This window comes from Pithys albifrons, chromosome 9 (assembly GCF_047495875.1).
Source record: "Pithys albifrons albifrons isolate INPA30051 chromosome 9, PitAlb_v1, whole genome shotgun sequence".
In the NCBI taxonomy this organism is placed as follows: Eukaryota; Metazoa; Chordata; class Aves; order Passeriformes; family Thamnophilidae; genus Pithys; species Pithys albifrons.
This window is the reverse complement of record NC_092466.1, coordinates 33,994,559-34,013,857: the sequence shown is the minus strand read 5'-3', so window position 1 is coordinate 34,013,857 and position 19,299 is coordinate 33,994,559. Positions and strand designations below refer to the sequence as shown.

The following is a 19,299-nucleotide window of genomic DNA, read 5'->3' as shown; positions in this document are numbered from 1 at the left end:
TGGGCTCTGCCTGGGCACTATGGGGACAGGGGCTGGCACAGCCCTTCCCAGGCACCAGGGTGGTTTCTTAGTAGTCAGCAGCTCTCACACCTTCCTCTCCATCCTGATCAGCAACAATTCCAAGGGGACCAATACCACCAGGTTCAGGTTCTCCCATGAGCACTCCTTTAGAGAATGTCCCAGACACCCCAGGGCTGCACCAGGGATAGAGAGGACCATTTGCCCATAACTGTAATATGAGAGACACCTATTTCCTCATTACTATCCCCAGCATGTCTTGTCATCCTGCCCCTGGTAAATTCAGGTGAATTCTGAGTGAGAAGACACAGACAGATCAGGAGTAGGTGCCCAAAAATAGCTCAGGGTATAGTGGCTTTGGAGAATATTGCTATTTTTCTTGATGAATGAGCACCAGTTGGATCTGCTGGAGTTTGACACTTGTAGCCATACAACCCTTCTTCCTCTCATCATTCCTTCCCTTCTCTTTCTCACTTATTCTTTTTCTCTCACGCTGTGGTCTCCACCATGGCCATAGCCAAGCTGACAGTCAACGTCTTGGATGTCAATGACAACACGCCCCGCTTCCGCCCCTTTGGGGTCACCTATTTCACTGAGAGGATCCTGGAGGGAGCCACACAGGGCACCACACTCATCTCCATCTCAGCAGTTGACCCAGACAAAGGTGCCAATGGACAGATCACCTACGAGCTGTTGAACCTCTCTCCAGAAGGTTACGCCTGTCTTGAAGACCAGTCAGCAGGTCAGTGGCCTGGAGAGGTGGGAGTCTGGAGCAGGATGGTGACCTGGGGTGGGGTTCTCATTTCAAGGTCTGCCATCCTCTAGGGAAGGTCGTAGCCAACAGGACGGTGGACTATGAGGAGGTGCAATGGCTGAACTTCACTGTTCGAGCTTCCGACAATGGCTCTCCTCGCAGATCCGCTGAGATCCCTGTGTACCTCCAGATTGTGGACATCAATGACAACAACCCTGTTTTCAGTCAACCATCCTACCAGGTGAGCTGGGCTTCCCTGTGGGTCTGTGCAGTGTCTGCCAGGTGAGGACAGACACAGAGCTGAGGGTTCCCCAGAGACATCTTCTCTTCCCTCTGTCTGTGCTTGGACCATTTGAAGAAGATGGTTGACCCAGCAATGCTCTCTGTGGGAGCACCTTGCTCTGGGTCTGGCTATGCCCACCCCTGGATGCCACCCTTGGCTACTGCCCACTAAAACAGCATGTGATAAACCAGTCCTGCCTGCTCCCTTTCCTTGCAGAAAGCTGTCTTTGAAGATGTGCCGTTGGGTACAGTTATCCTGAGGGTCAAGGCCACTGATGCAGATTCTGGGCAGTTTGCTCTCATCCAGTACAGCCTGGGAGATGGAGAGGGCAAGTTTGGGATAAATCCCAACACGGTAAGGAGGCAACTGAGGCTGGAACAGAGTGGGGAAAGGGAGGGAAGGCTGAAATGGTCCCAGCTTGTGCCCTGCTCCCACACCTCACCTTCTGCCCCTTCTCGAGTACCAGCTCTGCCAGACGAAGTCCACCTGAAGGTCTCTGTGTGCTGCAGGGTGACATCTACATCCTGTCAGCCCTGGACCGAGAGAAGAAGGATCACTACACACTGACAGCTGTGGCCAGGGACAACCCTGGGGACATCTCCAGTAACCGTCGGGAGAACTCTGTGCAGGTAGGGCTCTCCTCTCCCCACCATCCCTTGTGCAGTGGTACAAGCAAGAAGGTGTTACAGCTGCAGCTTTTCTCCCCCGTGGCTGGTCTGGGGAGGAATTAGGCAGAAGGAAGAGCAGATGACGCCAGGGACTGTGGGGTGGATGGTGCAGGGCACTTTGTGCCATGGGGACAGCACGTCGGCAGAAGGGGATGGAGCAGGAGGGGCAGGGGAGGGTGACACTATTGTTTGCAAGTGCTCTAGCATGAATGGGGGCCCCAGCCATGGCAGCCTCCATTGTTGGAGGCAGGAATTCAGCTCATGGAGTTAAACAAATGGCAGGAAGGGCACCGTGCTCCAGCAGTGGAGCTGCAGGTCACGGCAGGGGTACGGCCCCCAGAGGCTGTCCAGCCTTCTCCCAGCCTCACATCACCCAGCTGGCTGTGCTTTGTCACAGGTGCTGATCACAGTCCTGGACATCAACGACGTCAGACCCCAGTTCAGCAAGAGCCACTTCAGCACCAGTGTCTATGAGAATGAGCCATCGGGGACATCAGTGATCACCATGACCGCCACTGACCTGGATGAAGGGGACAGTGGTGTGGTGACCTACAGCCTGGAGGGTCCTGGAGCAGGTGGGTGCAGGGGGCTCTCCCCCAGAGGAAGAAAGGAGACAGAGGCACCAAGCTTATATCCCATCTCCTGCAGCTGGTTTGGAGCAACATTCTGCACGCACTGTCAGGAGCAGTACTGAAAGCGTGTGGCTTTCGTTCCTGCTCCACAGTTCCCCATTCCTCATGGTATGGGATGTTATGACTTTGCTTGCCTTTATCCTGCAGCCTAGCCTTGGCTTATCCTTGACTCCTCCCCCCCAGCAGAACTTTCTATGTACACAAGTGTGTCTTGGAGCAAACTCACTGACTTCTTTAGGTGAAGGGCTAGGGGGTGTGGGTGGATAGTGATAGTGCCTGAACTCCTGTACCTGCATACTGAGAAATTATAGAAATCAGGCAAAAGCCAGCATGAGTGGAGAGGGGAATGGCAGAATATCCATTTTGCTGAGAGCCATGGGCTCCTCTGGCTCCACTGTCCCAGTCTGGACAGGAGTGAAACACAGATGGGGTGACCAGGGAGTAGGGTCCAGAGACAAAGATGCAGCAGTGGGCAGGGATGCTCTGAAAATCCTGAGACACCCCTGGCCTCAGACAGCTGGCTCTGCTCCATCAACCCACCAGTGAGGGGTGTACTTCAGCTGCTATACTCATTTTTAATAATTTACCTGATGCCAAATGTCCTGAGCCAGAGATGTGGGATTTTTCTGCCCCTAGAGGCTTTCAAGATCAATAAAGACTCTGGGCTTGTCACATCCCAGCGGCGCCTGCAGTCCTATGAGCGGTTCAACCTGACTGTGGTGGCCACAGACAAGGGGCATCCCCCTCTCTGGGGGACCACCATGCTTCACATCGAGGTCATCGACATCAATGACAACCGCCCTGTCTTCATCCGCCCACCCAACGGCACCATCCTGCACATCAAGGAGGTAAATCCCTTGAGAGAGAGCAGGGTCATGGCATGTTGAGACTGGGAGTGCTCCTGCCTGTCAGCAGCAAAATCTTATCTCCATCTTCCCTGGGGATGGAACAAGACCTTGATTTAACGTGTGGTGATAAGGTCTAGGTCATGGGGCTGGACATTTGAAAACGGTCTCTCTTCATATCTGTGAATGGGGATGCTGGGGCAGTTTTGGGGAACAGAAACCCCAGCAGCATTCAAAATAAGCAAATAGTCAGTCACTGCATGTGGAGACTGTTTATGGGTGTGAAATGCTGACATTTAAGATGTTTCTCCTTTCTGGGAAGCCAGGCTTGACTCAGCCAGTCCCCAGTGAATGCACAGAGCACCCACACTGTCGAAGAGAATCATGGCTTCATGTGTCCAGCCCCCAGCTGGGTAGTGGGAACTTGCTGACCTCCAAACCCAAGGGGGTTTGGACCGAGGGGTTTTGCAGGGGCAGGGGAAGCAGAGGGCTCACATGAAATGCTGGGACTGAAGGGCTGTGTGTGTGCAAGCAGGAGATCCCCCTGCGGTCCAACGTCTACGAGGTCTATGCCACGGACAAAGACGAGGGGCTCAACGGAGTGGTGCTCTACAACTTGCTGAAAACTGGGGCAGGGAACAAAGACTGGGAGTATTTCACCATCGACTCGGCCAGTGGGCTGATCCAGACGGCCATGCGGCTGGACCGGGAGAAGCAGGCGGTGTACAATGTGAGCCAGGAGGAATGGCCTGGGTGGTCTTGGAGGCTGTGGGTCCAGTGTGGGACTGGTGGGATGCAAGGGATGTGGTGGGAATGGGATTTGCAGCTGCAGTCATGAAGACATCACATCTTAGCAGGAACTGCGTGGTTATTGGGAATTGGTGGGCCAATTCCCAACTCCCTGTGAAATTGCCTCAGTATCCCAGGCTGAAGGCCCAGGATGACCCTTTTGCCTCTCTCCCCAGCTGATCATCGTGGCCTGCGACCAGGGCCAGCCACCGTATGAGACCATGCAGCCCCTCCAGGTCGCGCTCGATGACATCGATGACAATGAGCCCGTGTTCCTCAGGCCGCCCGTGAGGCACCAGCATGGGGGGTGTGGGATGCAGGGGATGCAGGGATGGTGAAGCATGCACAGCTGGGTGTCACCATGGTGGGGAGCACGGTGGGATTTGTCTGCTTTTATTTAAAGCAACCTCAATGCTTGTAACATTCCTTTCTCCCGGGGGCTTTGGCAGAGGGACAGTCCCCAGTACCAGGCACTCTCTGTCCCTGAGCACTCACGGCCAGGCACTGTGGTAGGGAATGTCACTGGGGCAGTGGATGCAGATGAGGGCTCCAATGCCATCGTCTACTACTTCATAGCAGGTCAGTGCTGAGATGGCACTCTGTTGTCCCCCTGCACATCCCTCACCAAGCATTTCCGTCACTCCTATTGTCTCCTTGCTGCCTCTCTGCCCTGGTCAATGGGCAAGATGGCATTTTGAAAATGCTGAGCCCAAAGGGGACTTACTGGGAACCCTTTCTACACCCAGCTGGGAACCAAGACAGCAACTTCCAGCTGAGCCGAGAGGGGAAGCTGAAGGTCTTACGAGACCTGGACCGGGAGAAGGAGCCATACTACTCCATCATCGTCAAAGCTTCCAGCCAGAGGAACTGGTCCCCTCCCCGGGGCCAGAGGGGTGGTAGAGCCCAGCTCTGGGACCTCAGGGGGGACCTGACCCTTCAGGAGGTGCGGATCTTCCTGGATGACATCAATGACCAGTCTCCTCAGTTCACCAAGTCGGAGTACACAGCGGGTAAGGGGTGCCAGGGGCTGAGGGGGGCACCAGGAGCAGAGATACATCAAGGAAAATCCTTCAGGATGATAGGGCAGCAAGAGCCAGCCTGGCCCCAGGTCCCTTTCCCATCTCTCTCTCAAAGGGGTTGCCACTGATGCCAAAGTGGGATCAGAGCTGATCAGAGTGGTCGCAGTGGATGCCGATGTGGGCAATAACAGCCTGGTCCTGTACAACATCCTGGGCATCCGCTACATCAAGCAGCACTCCAATGACTCTGAGGAGGTGGCCAACATCTTCAGCATTGGTGGGTACCCTGCATGCCACAAGGAGCACAGGGTCTTGGCCAGAGATGTCCCTATGGCCAAAAATGTCCGCATGGCAGAGTCACTAACCCTGGGCTTGTGCCTGTCCATCCCCCAGGAACCCTTGATGGGATCCTGCGAACCTTTGACCTCTTCACGGCCTACAACCCTGGCTACTTTGTGGTGGACATCATGGCCTCTGACCTGGTGGGCCACAATGACACAGCCATTGTGGGGATTTACATCCTGCGGGATGACCAGCGGGTCAAAATCATCATCAATGAGATCCCTGACAAGGTCAGGCAGTTTGAGGAGGAGTTCATCAGCCTGCTCTCCAACATCACGGGTGCCATTGTCAACACAGATGATGTGCAGGTAATCATCCACCTTGGAGGTTGCTTTGAGGGGTACATGGTGCTTGGGACAGTACTCCCCAAAAAGACAGTACTCTTTTTGGGGAGTACTGTCTGTATAAACCATAGACATTCCTGAGTTCTGAAGGTGATGGATACACCCCAGGTTGGGGTGTATCAGAGGAGTCCATATTAATGCTTGAGGGTCTCCTGCCACCTTGAGCACACCTCAGGGCACATTGAGGAGACACCTCCACACTGCAGACCTTGCTCTGTCTCCCCAGTTCCATGTTGACAAGAAAGGTCGGGTGAACTTTGCACAGACAGAGCTGCTGATCCACGTGGTAAACAGGGAGACCAACCGCATCCTGGATGTGGAGCGGTACGTACCCTGGCCCATCACCCAGCCCATCACCAGGCCCCTTGGGTCCTCAGGGACCCTCATTAATGTCAAGATGCCCAAGCAACCCTTCTCTTCCCAGGGTTATTCAGATGATAGACGAGAACAAGGAGCAGCTGAGGAATCTCTTCAGGAACTACAACGTGCTGGATGTGCAGCCCGCTATCACTGCCCGGGCACCGGATGACCTCTCAGCTCTGCAGGTAATGGTCTGGCTTGGGCTGGAAATGCTACTTGCAGATTAGGCCATGTCCCTTCCAATGGGGACTGGTCATGGGCTGGAGAGGTGTTTCACCCTCATAATTTCAGACCTATGCCCACCACCAGCTGCTGGCTCTGTGCTGGAGGTTTCCATCACCCCTCTGTCTCTCCTAGATGGCAATCATTGTGCTGGCTGTCCTGCTCTTCCTGGCTGCCATGCTCTTCATCCTCATGAACTGGTATTACCGGACAGTGTGAGTAACACCCAAGCTCTGCCCCACCAGCTGCAGTGTCCCCATGGGCTGTGGGACCCATGTGGCTGCTCCCAGCCCTGGAAATGCTGGCGAGCAAAGGAGGGCATCAGCTTCCCAACACCTCTTTGTCCAAAATACTGTTTTAATACTGACAGCAGCTCTCCCCTTCAAGCTCACCAGCCTTATGGAATACAGGGTTATCCCTGTGTGAAGGGTTACTGCAAATCTCTGTGTCACTCTCCAGCATCTCCCTTATTTTCTGTCCTGATTTGCTCTGTTTCTTTTACAGGCACAAAAGGAAATTGAAAGCCATAGTGGCTGGCTCCACTGGTGAGCAGTGTGTGGAGTGTCCCAGCTGCATGAGAGAGTGGGGTGCATGCATGGAGAACACAGGGTGGGGGTACATAAGGAAAGCAGGGGATGAATTCAAAGTAATCCTGCCCAGCGAGGCACAGTGGTGGGAAGCTTTTCCCAGCATCCAGGCTTTGCCTTATCAGCCACATCCCAGAGTGTTTCTCACATCACTGGTACCATTTTGGTTGCTAAGGTCCCCTCCCTGATAAAGAAGTGTCACACTGTGGTTTGCTGCTCAGCCCAACTTGCTGCACTGTAACCACCACCCCTGCCTTTTGCAGGGAACAGAGGTTTCATGGACATCATGGACATGCCAAACACCAACAAGTACTCCTTTGATGGGTGAGTGGTCTGCTTCCCTGCCTGATGTGCCACCTTCTGGGGTCACCGGCTGCTCCCAAGAGAGGGATGTGCCAGGAGGTAGAGACATGAAGTGCTGCTGCTCTGCTCCATGTGGAGAGTGACTCTGGCCCTGGGACACATGCTCCTTGTGAGCTTCGAAAGCTAAAAAGTCTTGTGCTTTCTCCTATGACTCTGTCTCTGCCAATCCTGGTCAGGTTTGGGGTAAGCAGAGATGACAGGCAGGTGTTGACACACACCTGGATCCAGAGCAGCTGAATTCATACCTGCACAGGACAGGAGGAGGCAGCACAACCTCAGCATCCGGGCTTTGGATGGGGTTAGGGATTCTGCTGCTCTTTGCCTGAGCTGATGGCTGTTCCCTTCCCCTGGGCAGGGCCAACCCCGTGTGGCTGGACCCTTTCTGCAGGAACATGGAGCTGGCGGCACAGGCAGAGCACGAGGACGACCTGCCGGAGAACCTGAGTGAGATCACCGACCTCTGGAACAGCCCTGCCCGCACCCATGTGAGACACAACCCCCACTAGGGCACCATCTGCCCACTCCTGTCACCTGTGCGACCTCCTCAGCTGCTCTGTCCTCCCGCAGGGGACCTTTGGGAGAGAGCCTTCCGCAGCCAAGCCTGAGGACGATCGATACCTGCGGGCAGCCATCCAGGAGTATGACAACATTGCCAAGCTGGGGCAGATCATGCGAGAAGGACCCATAAAGGTGAGTGGTTAGTGCAGGCATCCTCCACCGAGGGGTCTTCTCCTTCTGCTACACCTTCCAGGTTCACAGCTGTGGTGCTGGAGGGTGATGTCACTCCAAAAACTACTGGGATGAGGCCAGCCTCCCTCCAATCGAACCATCTCCCTCGAGTAACCCCCCATCTCTCCCCCTCCACCCAGGGCACTCTCCTGAAGGTGGTCCTGGATGATTACATGCGCTTGAAAAAGCTCTTTGCCCAGCGGATGGTGCATAAGGCCACCGCCAGTCAGGGGGACCGCTCCTCGGTCTCGGAGGTAGAGGGGTGTGCATGGGCATGGGGAGATGCTTGCCGTGCCCTCTGGGATGCAGTGTGTCTTCCCGGTCCCACAGGCTGTGTTTGCTCCCCATGACCTTAGTCCCCATCACCCAGTGGTCCCCCCATTCTCTGCTTGGCCAAAATGAGCCAGATGTTGATTTTCTACCAAGGCTGCTGATTCCCCACAGTGACCCAGCTCTCATTACCTTCATTGTTTCCTCTGAACATCAGCAGAACCTTCTCCTCTGGTCTTTCCCTCTTTCCCTCTCCTCATTGTGGGATGAGGTCTGTCCATCAGCTCTTTATATCTGCCAAGGTTGGCCAAAGCTGTGAGGGAACATCTTCCCTCCCTTCTGCTCCTCTGAACTTACCAACCCAGCATGTTTTTGAGGCAAAAAAGATTGGGATGGAGGGTGTTGCTGTTGGGAGGCTGGTGCTTGGAGAAGCAACTCCTTCTGCAGCCTTCCCCGCCTTTACGGGAAGCAAAACGAGGAGCAAAGACAACAGAGGACAGCAGTGGGATGGGAGATGCCTTTCAGCTCTTCTGCCCTCCATTAGTCCACACCTTTATCCACCTCCAGCACTTTCAACTCCTTTCCATGTCTTCCTTCTGCCCCACCACCCTCATACAACCCCAAATCCGAGCTGGGTCCAAATGCCTCCTTGGCTACTGCGGGGGCTGCTGCAGGACACACAACCCAAGTGGCAGCTGGTGCCTGAGCTGGGACATCCACCCAAGGATCGAGTGATCCAGCTGGAGAACATCTGGTAAACCTAAATCACCACAGTCTGAGGGTGCTTCAGAAGAGGAGGGCCTGACCCTCCTGCGGGACTCCAGCGTTGCAGGAGGTTTGGAGTCAGGGAAGCCAAGGAGCTACTCTGGCAACGGTGGTGATTCCCCCACTCCGTGGGTCTTTTTCAGCTGATCCAGAAGGAGCTGGAGGAGGAGGAGGAGGAGTGCAGTCCCAGCCAGGGCAGCCTCCGTTTCCGACACAAGCAGCCAGTGGAGCTGAAAGGTCCGGATGGCATCCACGTGGTGCACGGCAGCACGGGCACGCTGCTCGCCTCCGACCTCAACAGCCTGCCCGAGGATGACCAGAAGGTGCTGGGCCGCTCGCTGGAGACTCTGACCGCCGACTGTGGGGGCTACAGTGACCACAATGCCCGCACCGAGTCGGCCAAGTCCACCCCCCTGCACAAGATGCGGGAGGTGATCATGGAGAGCCCTCTGGAGATCACGGAGTTATGACGAGTGGCAGCGGCGGTGCTGGTGGTGGTGGTGCTCCTCTAGGCGAGCCGGGGCCGGCAGGGATGAAGCACAAACCAGAGGGGCCGTGGCGGGGGCCAGGGGCACCCCGAAACCGGTGCTTGGCCCCCTCTTCCCCTGCAGAAGGAGTCCAGGCTAACCGGTGTGCATCACTCCGGCAGCCTCGGAGAGCTTGGCCCTAGGAAAGGGCTCTTAGGACCGGAATGCTTTTACTCACCTGTCATTTATCCATGAAAGCATTAAATTTTTTTTTATTTTTCTTATTAAAAAAAAAGGGTTTTTTTTTAAAAAAACAAATGAAAAGCTAAATGAATCCAATGAGTCCAGACTGGAGGGGGGGAAGAAGCTTCAGCGAAGATGCAGATGATGTGCTGCCACAGCATCCCTGGGCCCAGGCTGGGGACAAGCAGCTGTCACACCTCGACCACGGGCATGGGGAGGGCCGGGGCAGTGTGGGGAGAGGCTGAGTCCTTTTGGCATTAACGTCGCCTTTCTGGGAAGGAAAGACCCAAAAAATAAAAAAAAAAAAAAACCAACCGAAGACATTTCTCCATTTGCTGGCTTTACCAAAACTTGTTGCGATGTCAAAAAAGAGAAAGACTGACAATAACTGGGGCTTCTGGATGTGGAGTGCTCGTGCGTGTCTTTTGTTGCCCTTTTCTTTCCCCTTCTCTCTTGCATTTGGGTTTGTTCGTTTGGGGGTTTGTTTCCAGTCGTAACCTTGTGGAGAGTTTCGGGCACGGTCTGTTACGGGACTCAGAAATACACTGTCTATGGCTTTGGGTAACCTGTCTGTTGTCCTTCCTCCATGGATCTATCACACCCAAACCCCCCTTTGAAGAGAAAACCCTCTTTTACCCTTAATTCCACCCCTCAATCCATCATCTTCACGAGATGCCACCCTGTGTGTTGCTGCGCCCTGGATTTTTGGGGAAGCATTAAATGTCCTCTGTGTTTACCCACAGCCCCCCTTGCAACCCACAGCACAAAGAGGAAGGAGACAACCAGCCAGGCTCACGGGAAGAGTTTATTTGTGATGAGATGCTCCCGTGCACGCTCAGGACCAGGCACTGCAGCATCCCCCCACTACTGCAGGGAGGGAAGAACCAGCAAACCACTGCCCCTCACCACCACAGCTGGGCCAGCACAGGACCCACCACAGGAATGGCTGTGTGAAAGGAAATCTTTGCACCCAAACTCACTCAATTTCTGCTCAGGAGATGCTTACTATACATACAATATGTATATATATATTAAGCATCCCCAGATTTGTGGCATGAGGCTACTGCTGGCCTGGAGTTGGGGGCCTGTGTTTGGGCAGCAGAACCCAGCCCAGTCCACAGGAATGGCTCCACGTTGCAGGATCTGGACCTTACAAGTGGTTCAGGATGGGATGGGGCTGGAGATAATCGTGGGAATGGGATTAGAGATGAGATTAGGGATGGGGATTTTTGCACTGTGAGAGATGTCAAGGCTGAATCCCCGGTTCTGAAAAGACTTAACGAGCCCCTTACCCTGATTTGGAAATCCAAGCCCCAGGGGTGGAAAAGAAATGGGAGAGGCAGCAGAGGGGGGTTCCCACAGCCCTACCAGCATGGTGAGGCCAGTGGGCTCCTGCCATTGCCCTCAATGGATGCAGGCACATCCCAGGGGAGGGGAGCCAGGATCCTGAACCAAATGGCAGAGCAAGTCCAGCCAGCTGGGGAGGTGGCTCCTAGTTCCATATGTGATGCTGGCAGTGTCCAATGGCCTGCAGGAGAGACAAGGAGGGATGGCCATGGGATGCAGGGACCCCCAGCCAGCAGGGTGGGGACACGGCTGACACTTACATTGCACTCCGCTGCCGTGGCCATGTTCTTACACCAGTAGTGTGGGCCCCAGGCACAGGGGTCCGAGCCCAGGAGATCCTCCTTGCGTGAGTCACAGGCTCGGATTTTCTGCATTGCGAAGGAAAAGGGCGGGAGGAGGAAGAAAACACCACTTTTGATGTCCCTGCCCCTCTCCCAGCCCCCCAGGCTTGGACAAAAGATGCTCAGCTTGGCCTGTGTTACCCCAGGGATGAGGACACTTACGGTGCAGACAAAGGTGGGGTCCATCATCTGCACGAAGAGCCGCACAGCTGCCGGCTCATACTGCAGTATGAGGGCTTGGCACTGCAAGGAGAGAGAGGATGAGTCCAGCAGGGGTATCGAGGGGTGCCTGCTAGGCTGGGTGTGCCCCCCTCAGGTCACCTTGCTGGTGAGGGGCATGGGCAGCATCTCGCAGCCCCTTTCCAGCACATTGCCCAGCTCTTCCAGCGTCTCATTCTTCAGCAGCTCGTTATCAAAGTAGGTGATGACGATCTGGCAGACGTTGCAGAAGGCGCCTGCGTTCACCGCCAGCTGATCCAGCGGGGCAGCCCCTGGAGGACACGGAGCATCAGCATCCCCCCGCAGCACCCTTTCCCCCAGAGGGTGGGGGGTGGGTGCCAGCCGGGTCCCCCAGCTCACCTCGGAGGGTGTCCCCACCCCGGGGACAGCAGTGCAGCATGGTACACACGGCCGCCGGGTCGGTGGCCTCCAGCAGCATGATAACCACAGCTTTGCCATAGGAGTTGACAAAGTCCTTGCACTGCCCGATGATGCCGTGGGGCAGCATGTAGCACACCTTCTCAATGTCGTTCACCAGTTGCTCCTGACGGGACAAGGCAGAAGAGGGAAACCTTCGCTCCTTGCTGCCCTTTAGCCCCCTGTCCCAGCCCTCCCACCCTCAGACCGCAGTGGTGGGACTCACCTCCGTCATGTTGTTCTCCAGGAGGCTCTCAGCTGTCTTCACGGCAAACTGGCATGCCTCACACAGTGGAGTGTTCCACACGCTGTCCTGTCAGGACAAGGTGGTGGGATGCATGCCAAGCCCCCTCAGAGCCACCCTCATTTTATTCAGCCATCAGCCCCCACGTAAGACATTCCCCGTCTTGGAAAAATGGAGATGCTTGAGGAAATAAAATGCAGAACAGGGTTCCCTCCTCACAGTGTTTGGATTTTAAGAAGCATGGCAGAGTTGGAGGGGTTTCCACTTACCCCCAGCATGCTCAGAACCTGCAGCACCTTCTCCGTGAGCAGCGTGTGCAGGGGCAGAGCCGAGGTGGAGGCACAGAGTCCCAGATGGCCACACAGGCCCACTGGGTCCTGGGGAGAGAGACATTCCAAATCAGGTGGGCATTGCCCCCCAGAGAGGGTGAGCCTGCACCCCCCACTTCCCCATGGAGGGGGATTTCAGCCTCTTGGGGTGTGGGTCTCACTCACCTCAGCCTGCTGCCGGTGGAGGGGCCGGAAAATTACAAGAATAAAAGAAAAAGAATTAGAGCAGTTGCAAGCCAGGGAGAAGGGGGGAAAACATATAAAAGTTTGTGGGACTATAAAATAGTGAGTTTAATGGAGCATTTGCTGATGAGCTCCCCCACTGTAACTGGCACCCACTCACCCCTGGTACCCCCGAGGAGCCGCTCACCCTCTTACCAGGTACCGCAGCAGCCGGGCAGCTGTGTCTGCATACTCAGCCAGGTAGTGCTTGCACTGTGAGAGGGAAACACGGCTTCAATGCCCGAGAGAGGACACCCCACCTGGGCAGGCATCTGCAAAAGATGCTCCCATGCTGCGGTGACATCAAGGACTAGGAGAAGGGAGCCTATCCTTTGAAGTGTTCAAGGCCAGGCTGGACGGGGCTCTGAGCAAAGTGGTCTATTGGAAGGTGGCCCTGCCCACAGCAGGCAGTTGGAACTGGTCTTTAAGGTGCCTTTGAACCCAAGCCATTGTGGGATTCCCTGCTGGCACCCTTACCTGCTGTGCCAGGGCAGGGCTCAGGCCCTCACACACCCACTCAGCATGGGTCACAAGTGCCTGGGTGAAGGCAGCGTTGGTCCCCAGCTCCAGCTGCACAGCTGCCACCAGCTGCAGACAGTTCCCACACACCTCTTCCCTCTCCTGCAAGAGAACACAGGCAAGGGCAGATCAGTACCCCCTGAAATAAGACCATTGTCCCCCCAGTGCCTGCATTTTCAGGGCTGGAATTTAAATTCTGATTGCAAGTTGTGGCAGCCCTTTGGCCAGCATCAGTCTGGTTCCCCCTGCATCCTGCAATATCCCACCAGACTGGTGAGACCCCAATCAGAAATCATTTCATCTGTGCAATAGTTGGGGTTTTTTTTAATCATTGTTAAGTAGGTGATGCTTAGGGGATTCTCACCCTTCAGCAGCATCATGACAGTGGCACAGGCGGTCCAGAGAAACACTGGCTGCCCCATCCCTGGAAGTGTCCAAGGCCAGGTTGGTTGGGACTTAGAACAACCTGGTCTAGAGAGTCTATGATTCTATCATTCTAGTGGAAGGTGTCCCTGCCCATGGCAGGGGGTGGAATGAGATGATCTGTAAGATCCCTTCCAACCCAACCCATTCCATGTTCAGCAGCATTGTTCCTGTGCCATGGTACCTGAGCCTTCCCATGAGGTGGGTCCTGGGGATAGAGCAGGAGGGGCACGTTGGCCATGAAAGGGGCGATCAGGTCAGCGAAATCCTGAGTGGGACCTGTGGGAGCTGGGGGTGGCTTCTGAAACTTCAGGGCCCCCGTGGGTCTCTCTCGTGGCTGGCAGAGCCTGATGGTCCCACACACCACCTTCGGATCCGACTGGGGGAGCAGAGGGGTGGGGGCTCGAGGCTGCACCTGCCCCATCACCCTGCTCCCCGCCCCTCCAACCCTGGGTCATTCCATCACCATCACATCCTTCAGAGGGTTTGCCCCAGGCTCCAAGAGCCTGCTTTGCTCTGCAAGTCCCAAAGACATCCCAAACCACAGAGAAACACAAACCCAGGGGTGTCCCCTGCCAGTTACCAGCACTTGCTTGCCCAGCTGGGTGAGGATGAGGATGCCAGTGTCCACCATTCTCTTGCACTTGACAGACCAGTCCTGGAAGGGCAGGTACTGGCATCTCTTATCTAAGAAGAGCCGCAGCTTTTCCTACATGACAAAGGGAGAACTCAGGGCCTCAGTGCAGGGCCTCAGTGGTGGTGGGGAGGGAACACCAGCCTTCCACCCCTTTCCCAATCATGACCCACCTCAGTGCGATTGTCCTGCAGGATCTTGCCCACCACAGAGACAGCCACCTGGCACAGGTGACAAGGGATCCCTTTCTGCTGAGAGAGAAGGGATGTGTGGAGATGCTGTCACACCACTCAGACCCACCACTTCCTGCCAGGATCCCAAGTCTCCACTCGGAAAAACACCCCCCAAGGTACGCCTGGGGCACCCATTGAATTTTGCCACTCTTTCCACAGACAATTTGCTGTCTGAGAGCATCAGATACTTGTCTGGGTGCCCAGCACTGGGGCAGGCAGCCTGGGATTCTCCACCCAGGTCCCTGTTTTGGGGCAGATGGGCACTTCTCCCCCACCATCCCCACATCCCCTGCTCCCAGCACGGTTACCCCCAGGGCCTGGTCCCAGACAGTGAGCTGGCAGAGCTCCAGTGCCCCACACTTGGCCGCCGTGGTCACGTCACGACACCAGTCCTCCGGCCGCTCGCCACACTCGTGGAGGGGGCTGGCCCCGGCTGCGGGGGAAAGGAGACTGTCAGCCCACAAGGCACCCCAAAACACCAAACTAACCTCCCCATCTGCAGCCCTGTGAGCTGAGGGGGATGTTCCTCACACTCCTGATTTCCCCTCAGTTCCCAAAACGGTGGTGGGGTTGTTTGGTTTATAAATAATTTTTTAAGGCCAGCAAAGGTCAGCTTTGCCAGGCCAGTATCTGCTGCCAGCTTTTCCAATGGGATGTCACAGTGTTAAAAGCAAAGGCAATTTGGGGCTCAGTCTCACAGCACCCTCTGACAGGCTGCAGAGGCGGCTGCTTTATAAAAGCAGCAATAAAACCTTGAAAGATGAGCCAACCCGGGGCGCCAGCGCTCAGCCCCGCACGGCAGCCGGATAGCCACGCCACGGCTCCCGGCAACGATTGAGCAACCCCACTTTTGGTAGAGTTTTGTTGTTTTTTATTTCCTCCCAAGGACAGCATTTTCTCCTGACAGCAAATCCCTGGCAGGGCAGCGCTGGCATCGCCCGTCCCAGCCGCTCCAGCAGCGCGGGGCAGTGGCGCAACCCCGGCGGCTTAATTGTCACCTTAGTGTGGCAGGATGATTCGGGATGGGGAGAGTGTTTGTTCCCACCGGGAACTGCGCCCACCCAGGATGCGGCTGGGGAGGGAGGGAGGAGCCGCCACAAGCTCTCTTCGTTCCCTTGCTGCTGCTCCGAAAGGTTGGGGACATATAAAGTGCAGCACATCAGCAGAGGGACAGACAGACCCTGCTGCAGAGCCTCTTCCAACAGCCATTTCTAAGCAAAGCACAACTCCACGCCCTCTGAGCATTTGTATCCAGCTTTTCCACACCAGCCCCAGCCATGTGATTTTGCACAGCAGGAATAAAGCCAAAGGCAGAAACTGCTCCTTCAACCCACCCTGCCCTTAGCAGGTTTCTCCCCAAAAGTTGCTTTTCCTGCATGTTGGATTCTGGCAATGCTTTCAGCTCATCCATGAGACAGCAGCATGAGATGCCCAGGGCCACCCTGGAAGTCTCTCCTTCAGTATCATAGAATCATAGAATGGATTGGGTTGGAAAAGACCTCCGAGATCATCAAGTCCAACCCTTGGTCCAACTCCAGTCCCTTTACCAGATCATGGCACTCAGTGCCACGGCCAATCTGTTTAAAAACCTCCAGGAATGGTGAATCTACCACCTCACCGTGTGCAGTTTTGGGAAATACAATACAAGAAAGCTCTCAAGCCATCAGAGGCTGTCCCAAGGAGAGCCACAAGGATGGTGAGGGACCTTGAGGGGAAGTTGTATAAGGAGCAGCTGAGGGCACTTGGTGTGTTCAGTCTGGAGAAGAGGAGACTGAGGGGAGGTCTCATTGCTGTTACAACTTCCTGGGGAGGGGAAGAGGAGGGGCAGGCACTGATCTCTGCTCTGTGGGCACCAGTGACAGGACCCAATGGAATGGCCTGAAGTTGTGCCAAGGGAGGTTTAGGTTGGATATTAGGAAAGGGTTCTTCCCCCAGAGGGTGGTTGGACACTAGAACAGGCTCCCAGGGCAGTGGTCACAGCACCAAGGCTGCCAGAGTTCAGAAAGCATTTGGACAACCCTCTCAGGCACATGGTGTGACTCCTGGCGTGTCCTGTGCAGGGCTAAGGGCTGGACTCAATGATCCCTGTGGGCCCCTTCCGACTCAGCATATTCTGTGATTCTGTGGAAAGCCCCCAGGGTGGGGGTTTGTGGAGAGAGGGTTTCTGAGCCCCCCACTAGTCCCACCTGCTCCCAAAAGCGCTGGTGCAGCTTGGCAGGTGCCAGGTGGTGTTTCAGCCCCGGTTGCCCCATCGGGCTGACAGCAGCACCGGGGCAGGCGCGGGCCCCAGGGCAGGGCAGGTCCCCCTGGATTCCCACCCTTCCCACACACCTCCCCAGCAATGCCATGCCACACTCGCCCCATCAGCTGAGAGGGATATATTTATTTTTTTAACCCTTGCTCTCAGATCAGGGCAAACAGGAAAGGCAAGTCAGCGGAAGCATTTAAGGGGCAGCACCAAAACCAAGGAGAGAGGAGACAACAACCCCACAGCTTTTTTCAGAGCTGGTCCCACCTGACTCAGGGCAACTCTCACAGCCCCATGTTGAAGTCCAAATCCCAGCAATGGCATGGGAGGACTTGACTTGTCTGAAAGACACCAGTAGCTTAGTCCTGCACTTTTCTGGCTCATGGTGACCCTCAGCTCAGCCCTTAGTCCTCACCCTGCTCAAGCTGAAACTAAGGTAACAAGTGCTGGGCCAGAAAAATAATTAAGACTAATCATAACTCCTAACTGCTGAGAGCAGGGGGAGCTTCCCCAGGTGGAAACAACTGCAGCCAGGGCAACTGGTGGCCCATGAGCTCTCCTCTGTTTCAAAGCCATGCCAGAGCCACCCCATGCTGATGGGCACCCAGGAAGTGGGCATTAAATGATGCCACTTTTGGTAAAGGAGTGAGGCAGGGATGCTCCCATTCCACTGTGGTAGCCCCAGGCCAGTCACAGCTGCCCTATTGCTGCCTGCCAGGCCTCCATGATAGGGTGGGCTTTGCTCAGGGGGATGCAGCACGGAGCTCCAGCTCTGGCAGGGCTGTGCTGTTATTGTGTGGAGCCTCAGAAGGCGCCAGCAGAGCCGGCAGAGCCTGGTGAGCAGGTTGTGACGTAAACCCTGGGGGTGGCAGCGTGGGCCCCAGTGCCCCAGTTCCCGGCCTGGCGCACATCCCTGTTACAGCAAAAGCCATAAATACACTCTTCCTAGCTCCAAAATCCTTCTCCAAGGCTGGCAGTGGCCCCTGGTCCTGCAGCATCGCTGTGCCATGCAGCCAAACCACCAGCTGTTTGCAGGGCAGGTGTCACCCCATCCAGGATGAACGTGCTGAGCACAGGTGAACTTTCCTGCTCTGCTTGTTGCTGGCTGAACACCTGGACACATCCCCCCCACCTCTGGGTCACACCTGCACAGTCATGACACCTCCACCACAAGGCCTGGGCAGGGAATGGCAGAGGAGCCCAATGGGCTGAGCCTCAGGTAACCAGAGTGCAGGAGGGGTTCTTCTCTCTGAAAGTTGAGGGTTTTGCCTACAACAGCAGCGCTCTGCAGCTTCCTCTGGGAAATCTTCCCTGGAATAAGTGATTTGCCCTCAAGCAAGGACCAGGGGCTAGAAACAGGCTTTTCCCAGCTTGTTTCCTGGGGATGACTAAGGCAGAGCAGCACAGGCTTGTCTGCAGGATTCACTGACAGATAGCCAAGTCCTGGTGATGAGAGGTCTCCAAAGGTGAGTAGGGTTGCAGCATGTCCCCCATCACCCTTCCCAGAGCTCAGCAAGCCACAGCAGAGACAGGTTCCTGCTTCCCACACCTCCTATGAGGCCCCTCTGGAAAGGGGCATCTTCAGGTGGCACTGTAGTCACTCATCACAACCAAGTGGTCCCCCCAGCCCACAGGTGGGCAGCCAGGCCCCAAGACCAAGGGCAGCAGAACAGCCCTTCTCCCCCACCGCTGCCCAGACACCCCATTAACCTGCCTTCCCTCCTTCCGTGCCCCACCACAACACCCGCTCCGCCTGAATCTCAGAAAAGGGAGGGAACAAGCCCCTTCCTTCTCTGAAATCATCTTTAAGGGTAACATTCCAACTCAGATTCAGATGGTAAAGCAGCCAGTGGTGCCACCTTGCCCAACTCTCCTCTGCCCGGTTCCAGTACAACAGAGGAATGAGGAGGCACACTATGGAGCTTAGACACTACAGCTGGGAATAGTTCTAGGATTCAGCAGACTTATCTGGACTGAGTCCTACCCCCAGGCCTGGCCTTACCTTGGTAGGAGCCCAGGCACAGAGAAAAGATCAGCATCCAGCCACTCCATTTGCTCTCCATGCCGTTCCTAAGATAGTCCTCAGTGGCTGGTTCCTCTCCTATGCTGCTCCCAGACTGAGGAATCTTGGAGGGGTTGGGAGAAGCATTGAGAATCCACTCCTACGCAGGGCAATTACCACACCCCTTGCTTTACGCCTTGATTATTAAAATCATCACCAAGCTGCAAAGGGAGGGAGGGACCAGAGGTATTCCTGGGAGGTCAAGAGCCCAGAACCTGCTGCTCAACGCTAACTGGGCTGCAGAGAGTGAGCACAGATAGGGAAAACCAACCTAGAGCCACAGAAGGGCACCACATTCCCTGCACTTAAACGGCTTTTATTTTATTTAAAATAAAGCAAGGAGTGAGGAAAAAAGGGAAAC

The 19,299-nt window shown here is 55.5% G+C and overlaps 2 protein-coding genes across 3 annotated transcripts in view; one reads left to right on the top strand and one right to left on the bottom strand.

Annotated features, from left to right (window-relative positions):
* The window catches only part of CDH23 (cadherin related 23), a 208,272-nt gene extending 197,970 nt beyond the window's left edge, over window positions 1-10,302 (top strand). Inside the window, exons 49-68 of the mRNA XM_071564094.1 lie at window positions 536-760; window positions 844-1,013; window positions 1,272-1,409; window positions 1,565-1,684; window positions 2,121-2,298; window positions 2,992-3,203; window positions 3,736-3,930; window positions 4,166-4,276; window positions 4,439-4,568; window positions 4,736-4,999; window positions 5,124-5,285; window positions 5,402-5,658; window positions 5,921-6,018; window positions 6,119-6,239; window positions 6,412-6,491; window positions 6,781-6,821; window positions 7,127-7,187; window positions 7,582-7,711; window positions 7,794-7,916; window positions 9,134-10,302. Of these exons, the coding sequence (XP_071420195.1) occupies window positions 536-760; window positions 844-1,013; window positions 1,272-1,409; window positions 1,565-1,684; window positions 2,121-2,298; window positions 2,992-3,203; window positions 3,736-3,930; window positions 4,166-4,276; window positions 4,439-4,568; window positions 4,736-4,999; window positions 5,124-5,285; window positions 5,402-5,658; window positions 5,921-6,018; window positions 6,119-6,239; window positions 6,412-6,491; window positions 6,781-6,821; window positions 7,127-7,187; window positions 7,582-7,711; window positions 7,794-7,916; window positions 9,134-9,460 (3,143 nt within the window). The 3' untranslated portion in view covers window positions 9,461-10,302. The remainder of the gene's footprint in view (window positions 1-535; window positions 761-843; window positions 1,014-1,271; window positions 1,410-1,564; window positions 1,685-2,120; window positions 2,299-2,991; window positions 3,204-3,735; window positions 3,931-4,165; window positions 4,277-4,438; window positions 4,569-4,735; window positions 5,000-5,123; window positions 5,286-5,401; window positions 5,659-5,920; window positions 6,019-6,118; window positions 6,240-6,411; window positions 6,492-6,780; window positions 6,822-7,126; window positions 7,188-7,581; window positions 7,712-7,793; window positions 7,917-9,133) is intronic.
* A 185-nt stretch (window positions 10,303-10,487) lies between these two features.
* Window positions 10,488-19,023, bottom strand: LOC139675898 (prosaposin-like). Of its 2 annotated transcripts, none has more exons than XM_071564095.1 (15): window positions 18,879-19,023; window positions 14,937-15,061; window positions 14,569-14,646; window positions 14,345-14,470; window positions 13,946-14,140; window positions 13,297-13,440; window positions 12,976-13,032; window positions 12,763-12,771; window positions 12,538-12,645; window positions 12,251-12,337; window positions 11,968-12,151; window positions 11,710-11,879; window positions 11,551-11,631; window positions 11,308-11,415; window positions 10,488-11,228 (listed from the first exon to the last, which is right to left on the bottom strand). In XM_071564095.1, the coding sequence occupies exons 1-15, from the start codon at window positions 18,937-18,939 to the stop codon at window positions 11,193-11,195; spliced, it is 1,569 nt and encodes a 522-aa protein (XP_071420196.1). In that variant the 5' UTR covers window positions 18,940-19,023; the 3' UTR covers window positions 10,488-11,192. The 2 variants fall into 2 exon arrangements, with proteins under 2 accessions (XP_071420196.1, XP_071420197.1); XM_071564096.1 differs by having other exon boundaries at window positions 14,569-14,643; window positions 18,879-19,022.
* Window positions 19,024-19,299: the final 276 nt, after the last annotated feature.

Excerpts from the sequence above, each read along its gene's own strand:
- LOC139675898 (XM_071564095.1), bottom strand. The coding sequence starts at position 18,939 with ATGGAGAGCAAATGGAGTGGCTGGATGCTGATCTTTTCTCTGTGCCTG. Across the intron at positions 11,416-11,550 it reads ACCCCACCTTTGTCTGCACC|AAAATCCGAGCCTGTGACTC; the intron begins GTAAGTGTCCTC and ends TTCGCAATGCAG. Across the intron at positions 11,229-11,307 it reads CCACGGCAGCGGAGTGCAAT|GCCATTGGACACTGCCAGCA; the intron begins GTAAGTGTCAGC and ends TCTCTCCTGCAG.